Raw genomic sequence first — 9,006 nt, 5'->3', positions numbered from 1 at the left:
GTGGAAGTGTTTACTCGTGGATAGTTGGTGGGTTTACATTAACAGGAAGTGGAAGTGTTTACTCGTGGATAGTTAATGGGTTTGCATTAACAGGAAGTGGAAGTGTTTACACGTGGATAGTTGGTGGGTTTCAATTAACAAGGAATGTAAGCGTGTGCAGGTGTTCATAATAAAACATTGTTATTATAATTTTGTATTTAGTTTTATTTAAATTGACTGGGAATGTAAGAGAGAACATGCAGACAGTTGGTAGGGTTTATATTGACTGGAAATGTAAGAGAGAACATGTAGACAGTTGGTAGGGTTTATATTGACTGGGAATGTAAGAGAGAGAACATGTAGACAGTTGGTAGGGTTTATATTGACTGGGAATGTAAGAGAGAGAACATGTAGACAGTTGGTAGGGTTTACATTGACTGGGAATGTAAGAGAGAGAACATGTAGACAGTTGGTAGGGTTTATATTGACTGTGAATGTAAGAGAGAGAACATGTAGACAGTTGGTAGGGTTTATATTGACTGGGAATGTAAGAGAGAGAACATGTAGACAGTTGGTAGGGTTTATATTGACTGGAAATGTAAGAGAGAGAACATGTAGACAGTTGGTAGGGTTTACATTGACTGGGAATGTAAGAGAGAGAACATGTAGACAGTTGGTAGGGTTTATATTGACTGGGAATGTAAGAGAGAGAACATGTAGACAGTTGGTAGGGTTTATATTGACTGTGAATGTAAGAGAGAGAACATGTAGACAGTTGGTAGGGTTTATATTGACTGGGAATGTAAGAGAGAGAACATGTAGACAGTTGGTAGGGTTTATATTGACTGGGAATGTAAGAGAGAGAACATGTAGACAGTTGGTAGGGTTTTTATATTGACTGGGAATGTAATTGACTGGGAAGAGAACATGTAGACAGTTGGTAGGGTTTATATTGACTGGGAATGTAAGAGAGAGAACATGTAGACAGTTGGTAGGGTTTATATTGACTGGGAATGTAAGAGAGAGAACATGTAGACAGTTGGTAGGGTTTACATTGACTGGGAATGTAAGAGAGAGAACATGCAGACAGTTGGTAGGGTTTATATTGACTGGGAATGTAGAACATGAGACAGTTGGTAGGGTTTATATTGACTGGGAATGTAGAGAGAGAACATGTAGACAGTTGGTAGGGTTTATATTGACTGGGAATGTAAGAGAGAGAACAGAGAGAACATGTAGACAGTTGGTAGGGTTTATATTGACTGGGAATGTAAGAGAGAGAACATGTAGACAGTTGGTAGGGTTTATATTGACTGGGAATGTAAGAGAGAGAACATGTAGACAGTTGGTAGGGTTTATATTGACTGGGAATGTAAGAGAGAGAACATGTAGACAGTTGGTAGGGTTTATATTGACTGGGAATGTAAGAGAGAGAACATGTAGACAGTTGGTAGGGTTTATATTGACTGGGAATGTAAGAGAGAGAACATGTAGACAGTTGGTAGGGTTTATATTGACTGGGAATGTAAGAGAGAGAACATGTAGACAGTTGGTAGGGTTTTTGACTGGGAATGTAAGAGAGAGAACATGTAGACTGGGAATGACTGGGAATGTAGAGAGAGAACATGTAGACAGTTGGTAGGGTTTATATTGACTGGGAATGTAAGTAAGAGAGAGAACATGTAGACAGTTGGTAGGGTTTATATTGACTGGGAATGTAAGAGAGAGAACATGAGACAGTTGGAGATTGACTGGGAATGTAAGAGAGAACATGTAGACAGAGGGTTTATAACATGTGCAGACAGTTGGTAGGGTTTATATTGACTGGGAATGTAAGAGAGAGAACATGTAGACAGTTGGTAGGGTTTATATTGACTGGGAATGTAAGAGAGAGAACATGTAGACAGTTGGTAGGGTTTATATTGACTGGGAATGTAAGAGAGAGAACATGTAGACAGTTGGTAGGGTTTATATTGACTGGGAATGTAAGAGAGAGAACATGTAGACAGTTGGTAGGGTTTATATTGACTGGGAATGTAAGAGAGAGAACATGTAGACAGTTGGTAGGGTTTTATTGACTGGGAATGACAGTTGGTAGGGTTTAATTGACTGGGAATGTAAGAGAGAGAACATGTAGACAGTTGGTAGGGTTTATATTGACTGGGAATGTAAGAGAGAGAACATGTAGACAGTTGGTAGGGTTTATATTGACTGGGGTAACAGTTGGAGGGTTTATATTGACTGGGAACAGAACAGACAGTTGGTAGGGTTTATATTGACTGGGAATGTAAGAGAGAGAAACATGTAGACATAGGGTTTATATTGACTGGGAATGTAAGAGAGAGAACATGTAGACAGTTGGTAGGGTTTACATTGACTGGGAATGTAAGAGAGAGAACATGTAGACAGTTGGTAGGGTTTATATTGACTGGGAATGTAAGAGAGAGAACATGTAGACAGTTGGTAGGGTTTATATTTACATTTACATTTAAGTCATTTAGCAGACGCTCTTATCCAGAGCGACTTACAAATTGGTGCATTCACCTTATGACATCCAGTGGAACAGTCACTTTACAATAGTGCATCTAAATCTTAAAGGGGGGGGGGGATACTTATCCTATCCTAGGTATTCCTTAAAGAGGTGGGGTTTCAGGTGTCTCCGGAAGGTGGTGATTGACTCCGCTGTCCTGGCGTCGTGAGGGAGTTTGTGCCACCATTGGGGGGCCAGAGCAGCGAACAGTTTTGACTGGGCTGAGCGGGAGCTGTACTTCCTCAGTGGTAGGGAGGCGAGCAGGCCAGAGGTGGATGAACGCAGTGCCCTTGTTTGGGTGTAGGGCCTGATCAGAGCCTGGAGGTACTGAGGTGCCGTTCCCCTCACAGCTCCGTAGGCAAGCACCATGGTCTTGTAGCGGATGCGAGCTTCAACTGGAAGCCAGTGGAGAGAACGGAGGAGCGGGGTGACGTGAGAGAACTTGGGAAGGTTGAACACCAGACGGGCTGCGGCGTTCTGGATGAGTTGAAGGGGTTTAATGGCACAGGCAGGGAGCCCAGCCAACAGCGAGTTGCAGTAATCCAGACGGGAGATGACAAGTGCCTGGATTAGGACCTGCCTCGCTTCCTGTGTGAGGCAGGGTCGTACTCTGCGGATGTTGTAGAGCATGAACCTGCAGGAACGGGCCACCGCCTTGATGTTGGTTGAGAACGACAGGGTGTTGTCCAGGATCACACCAAGGTTCTTAGCGCTCTGGGAGGAGGACACAATGGAGTTGTCAACCGTGATGGCGAGATCATGGAACGGGCAGTCCTTCCCCGGGAGGAAGAGCAGCTCCGTCTTGCCGAGGTTCAGCTTGAGGTGGTGATCCGTCATCCACACTGATATGTCTGCCAGACATGCAGAGATGCGATTCGCTACCTGGTCATCAGAAGGGGGAAAGGAGAAGATTAGTTGTGTGTCGTCTGCATAGCAATGATAGGAGAGACCATGTGAGGTTATGACAGAGCCAAGTGACTTGGTGTATAGCGAGAATAGGAGAGGGCCTAGAACAGAGCCCTGGGGGACACCAGTGGTGAGAGTGCGTGGTGAGGAGACAGATTCTCGTCACGCCACCTGGTAGGAGCGACCTGTCAGGTAGGACGCAATCCAAGCGTGGGCCGCGCCGGAGATGCCCAACTCGGAGAGGGTGGAGAGGAGGATCTGATGGTTCACAGTATCGAAGGCAGCCGATAGATCTAGAAGGATGAGAGCAGAGGAGAGAGAGTTAGCTTTAGCAGTGCGGAGCGCCTCCGTGATACAGATGAGAGCAGTCTCAGTTGAATGACTAGTCTTGAAACCTGACTGATTTGGATCAAGAAGGTCATTCAGAGAGAGATAGCGGGAGAGCTGGCCAAGGACGGCACGTTCAAGAGTTTTGGAGAGAAAAGAAAGAAGGGATACTGGTCTGTAACTGTTGACATCGGAGGGATCGAGTGTAGGTTTTTTCAGAAGGGGTGCAACTCTCGCTCTCTTGAAGACGGAAGGGACGTAGCCAGCGGTCAGTGATGAGTTGATGAGCGAGGTGAAGTAAGGGAGAAGGTCTCCGGAAATGGTCTGGAGAAGAGGGGAGGGGATAGGGTCAAGCGGGCAGGTTGTTGGGCGGCCGGCCGTCACAAGACGCGAGATTTCATCTGGAGAGAGAGGGGAGAAAGAAGTCAGAGCACAGGGTAGGGCAGTGTGAGCAGAACCAGCGGTGTCGTTTGACTTAGCAAACGAGGATCAGATGTCGTCGACCTTCTTTTCAAAATGGTTGACGAAGTCGTCTGCAGAGAGGGAGGAGGGGAGGGGAGGGGGAGGAGGATTCAGGAGGGAGGAGAAGGTGGCAAAGAGCTTCCTAGGGTTAGAGGCAGATGCTTGGAATTTAGCGTGGTAGAAAGTGGCTTTAGCAGCAGAGACAGAGGAGGAAAATGTAGAGAGGAGGGAGTGAAAGGATGCCAGGTCCGCAGGGAGGCGAGTTTTCCTCCATTTCCGCTCGGCTGCCCGGAGCCCTGTTCTGTGAGCTCGCAATGAGTCATCGAGCCACGGAGCGGGAGGGGAGGACCGAGCCGGCCTGGAGGATAGGGGACATAGAGAGTCAAAGGATGCAGAGAGGGAGGAGAGGAGGGTTGAGGAGGCAGAATCAGGAGATAGGTTGGAGAAGGTTTGAGCGGAGGGAAGAGATGATAGGATGGAAGAGGAGAGAGTAGCGGGGGAGAGAGAGCGAAGGTTGGGACGGCGCGATACCATCCGAGTAGGGGCAGTGTGGGAGGTGTTGGATGAGAGCGAGAGGTAAAAGGATACAAGGTAGTGGTCGGAGACTTGGAGGGGAGTTGCAATGAGGTTAGTGGAAGAACAGCATCTAGTAAAGATGAGGTCGAGCGTATTGCCTGCCTTGTGAGTAGGGGGGGGGAAGGTGAGAGGGTGAGGTCAAAAGAGGAGAGGAGTGGAAAGAAGGAGGCAGAGAGGAATGAGTCAAAGGTAGACGTGGGGAGGTTAAAGTCGCCCAGAACTATGAGAGGTGAGCCGTTCTCAGGAAAGGAGCTTATCAATGCATCAAGCTCATTGATGAACTCTCAGAGGGGAACCTGGAGGGCAATAAATGATAAGGATGTTAAGCTTGAAAGGGCTGGTAACTGTGACAGCATGGAATTCAAAGGAGGCGATAGACAGATGGGTAAGCGGAGAAAGAGAGAATGACCACTTGGGAGAGATGAGGATCCCGGTGCCACCACCCCGCTGACCAGAAGCTCTCGGGGTGTGCGAGAACACGTGGGCGGACGAAGAGAGAGCAGTAGGAGTAGCAGTGTTGTCTGTGGTGATCCATGTTTCCGTTAGTGCCAAGAAGTCGAGGGACTGGAGGGAGGCATAGGCTGAGATGAACTCTGCCTTGTTGACCGCAGATCGGCAATTCCAGAGGCTACCGGAGACCTGGAACTCCACGTGGGTCGTGCGCGCTGGGACCACCAGATTAGGGTGGCCGCGGCCACACGGTGTGGAGCGTTTGTATGGTCTGTGCAGAGAGGAGAGAACAGGGATAAACAGACACATAGTTAACAGGCTACAGAAGAGGCTACGCTAATGCAAAGGAGATTGGAATGACAAGTGGACTACACGTCTCGAATGTTCAGAAAGTTAAGCTACGTAGCAAGAATCTTATTGACTAAAATGATTAAAATGATACAGTACTGCTGAAGTACTGCTGAAGTAGGCTAGCTGGCAGTGGGTGCGTTGTTGACACTACACTAATCAAGTCGTTCCGTTGAGTGTAATAGTTTCTACAGTGCTGCTATTCGGGGGCTAGCTGGCTAGCTAGTAGTGTTGTTTACGTTACGTTGCGTTAAAAGAACGACAATAGCTGGCTAGCTAACCTAGAAAATCGCTCTAGACTACACAATTATCTTTGATACAAAGACGGCTATGTAGCTAGCTATGTAGCTAGCTACGATCAAACAAATCAAATCGCTGTACTGTAATGAAATGAAAATGTGATACTACCTGTGAATGCGACCGGGTCGTTGAGTTCTATTCAGAAGACGTTGGCTAGCGTTGGCTAGCTGTTGGCTAGCTAGCAGAGTCTAGCTAGCCAACATTGACTGGTAATGTAAGAGAGAACAACTAGACAGTTGGTAGGGTTTATATTGACTGGGAATGTAAGAGAGAGAACATGTAGACAGTTGGTAGGGCTTATATTGACTGGGAATGTAAGAGAGAGAACATGTAGACAGTTGGTAGGGTTTATATTGACTGGGAATGTAAGAGAGAGAACATGTAGACAGTTGGTAGGGTTTATATTGACTGGGAATGTAAGAGAGAACATGTAGACAGTTGGCCGGGTTTACATTGACTGGGAATGTAAGAGAGAGAACATGTAGACAGTTGGTAGGGTTTATATTGACTGGGAATGCAAGAGAGAACATGTAGACAGTTGGCAGGGTTTACATTGACTGGGAATTTAAGAGAGAGAACATGTAGACAGTTGGTAGGGTTTATATTGACTGGGAATGTAAGAGAGAGAACATGTAGACAGTTGGTAGGGTTTACATTGACTGGGAATGTAACATGCTGACCAGACAGTGCGCATGTTGATTTTGTCACCCCACAATCAGACGCAATCAGGACAGATAGGTTGAAATATCAAAACAAACTCTGAACCAATTATGTTAATTTGGGGACAGTGTCGAAAAAGCATTAAACATGTATGGCAATTTAGCTAGTTAGCTTGCTGTTGCTAGCTCATTTGTCATATGATATAAACAATGGGTTTTTATTTTACCTGAAATGCACAAGGTCCTCCGACAATTAATCCCCAGATAAAACGATAAACTGAATTCGTTTTTTGTTACCTCTCCAATTTTTAAAGCTTATTTTTCTTCTATGGACTTTATTGGCAACCAACTTTACGGTGCATTACTACAACCGACTTTACGGTGCATTACTACAACCAACTTTACGGTGCATTACTACAACCGACTTTACGGTGCATTACTACAACCGACTTTACGGTGCATTACTAAAACCGACTTTACAGGGCATTACTACAACCGACTTTACGGTGCATTAGTAAAACCGACTTTACGGTTCATTACTACAACCGACTTTACGGTGCATTACTAAAACCGACTTTACGGTGCATTACTACAACCGACTTTACGGTGCATTACTAAAACCAACTTTACGGTGCATTACTACAACCGACTTTACGGTGCATTACTACAACCGACTTTACGGTGCATTACTAAAACCGACTTTACGGTGCATTACTACAACCGACTTTACGGTGCATTACTACAACCGACTTTACGGTGCATTACTACAACCAACTTGACGGTGCATTACTACAACCGACTTTACGGTGCATTACTACAACCGACTTTACGGTGCATTACTACAACTGACTTTACGGTGCATTACTACAACCGACTTTACGGTGCATTACTAAAACCGACTTTACGGTGCATTACTACAACCAACTTTACGGTGCATTACTACAACCGACTTTACGGTGCATTACTACAACCGACTTTACGGTGCATTACTAAAACCAACTTTACGGTGCATTACTACAACCGACTTTACGGTGCATTACTAAAACCAACTTTACGGTGCATTACTACAACCAACTTTACGGTGCTTTACTAAAACCAACTTTACGGTGCATTACTACAACCAACTTTACGGAGCATTACTAAAACCAACTTTACGGTGCATTACTACAACCAACTTTACGGTGCATTACTACAACCAACTTTACGGTGCATTACTAAAACCAACTTTACGGTGCATTACTAAAACCAACTTTACGGTGCATTACTAAAACCAACTTTACGGTGCATTACTACAACCAACTTTACGGTGCATTACTAAAACCAACTTTACGGTGCATTACTACAACCAACTTTACGGTGCATTACTACAACCAACTTTACGGTTCATTACTAAAACCAACTTTACGGTGCATTACTACAACCAACTTTACGGTGCATTACTAAAACCAACTATATGGTGCATTACTACAACCGACTTTACGGTGCATTACTACAACCAACTTTACGGTGCATTACTACAACCAACTTTACGATGCATTACTACAACCAACTTTACGGTGCATTACTACGACCGACTTTACGGTGCATTACTACAACCAACTTTACGGTGCATTACTACAACCAACTTTACGGTGCATTACTACAACCAACTTTAAGGTGCATTACTACAACCGACTTTACAGTGCATTACTACAACCAACTTTACGGTGCATTACTAAAACCGACTGGAGTGTGGATGTCAGTTCATCTGTCAATCACTCACGTGGGTATATGCTCCTAAAAACCAATGAGGCTATGGGTATATGCTCCTAAAAACCAATGAGGACGTGGGTATATGCTCCTAAAAACCAATGACGAGACGGGAGAGGCGGGACTTGCAGTGCGTTGAGCGTCACAAATAGCGATTGACTACACAGACGCTCGTCGACGTGCGCAAGCAGTGTGGATACATCGACCGAGTAACGTAGGTGTACATTTATTATGCAATGCGAGTGGTGTGGTCGGCATGTAACAGTGTGCGCATGGACAGTTGGTGGCTTTAAGGATTGTAGACAGTTTTCATTTCATGGCAATCATTGTGTCGGTTGGAGGAGGAAGGACGAGGAATGGAGGAGGTGAGAGAGAGCAGGGCCATTGTTAATGTTGAACAGCAGGACAATCCAAAGACATTAGAGGGGAGTGATGATGGGCCTGGCCTTCCTCCCTCCCTCCCTCCCTCCCTCCCTCCCTCCCTCCCTCCCTCCCTCCCTCCCTCCCTCCCTCCCTCCCTCTCTCGCTCCTCTCCTTCTCTCTCTCCTCCTCCCCCTCTCTACTCCCCTACATCTCTTTCACTCTCTGTCTCTGTCTCTGTCTCTGTCTTTGTCTCTCTCTCTCTACTCCCTGTGGTACAATAGTGACATACCATTTAATAGACTCCCCGCAATGAAACAAACTACCTCAATTAATTCCTCCGACTCAGCCCTGGTCTTT

At 45.7% G+C, this 9,006-nt stretch overlaps 1 protein-coding gene across 1 annotated transcript; it reads right to left on the bottom strand.

Annotated features, from left to right (window-relative positions):
- Positions 1-2,596: 2,596 nt before the first annotated feature.
- LOC124040462 lies at positions 2,597-3,700 on the bottom strand (the record flags this gene model as incomplete). The annotated part of the gene is made up of 2 exons (XM_046357687.1): positions 2,597-3,391; positions 3,587-3,700. Coding segments are annotated over 2 exons (909 nt in total), but the record flags the coding sequence as incomplete, so codon positions are not given.
- Positions 3,701-9,006: the final 5,306 nt, after the last annotated feature.

The sequence above is a fragment of the Oncorhynchus gorbuscha genome, linkage group LG07 (genome assembly GCF_021184085.1).
Source record: "Oncorhynchus gorbuscha isolate QuinsamMale2020 ecotype Even-year linkage group LG07, OgorEven_v1.0, whole genome shotgun sequence".
In the NCBI taxonomy this organism is placed as follows: domain Eukaryota; kingdom Metazoa; phylum Chordata; class Actinopteri; order Salmoniformes; family Salmonidae; genus Oncorhynchus; species Oncorhynchus gorbuscha.
This window is presented reverse-complemented; position numbering and strand designations above follow the sequence as displayed.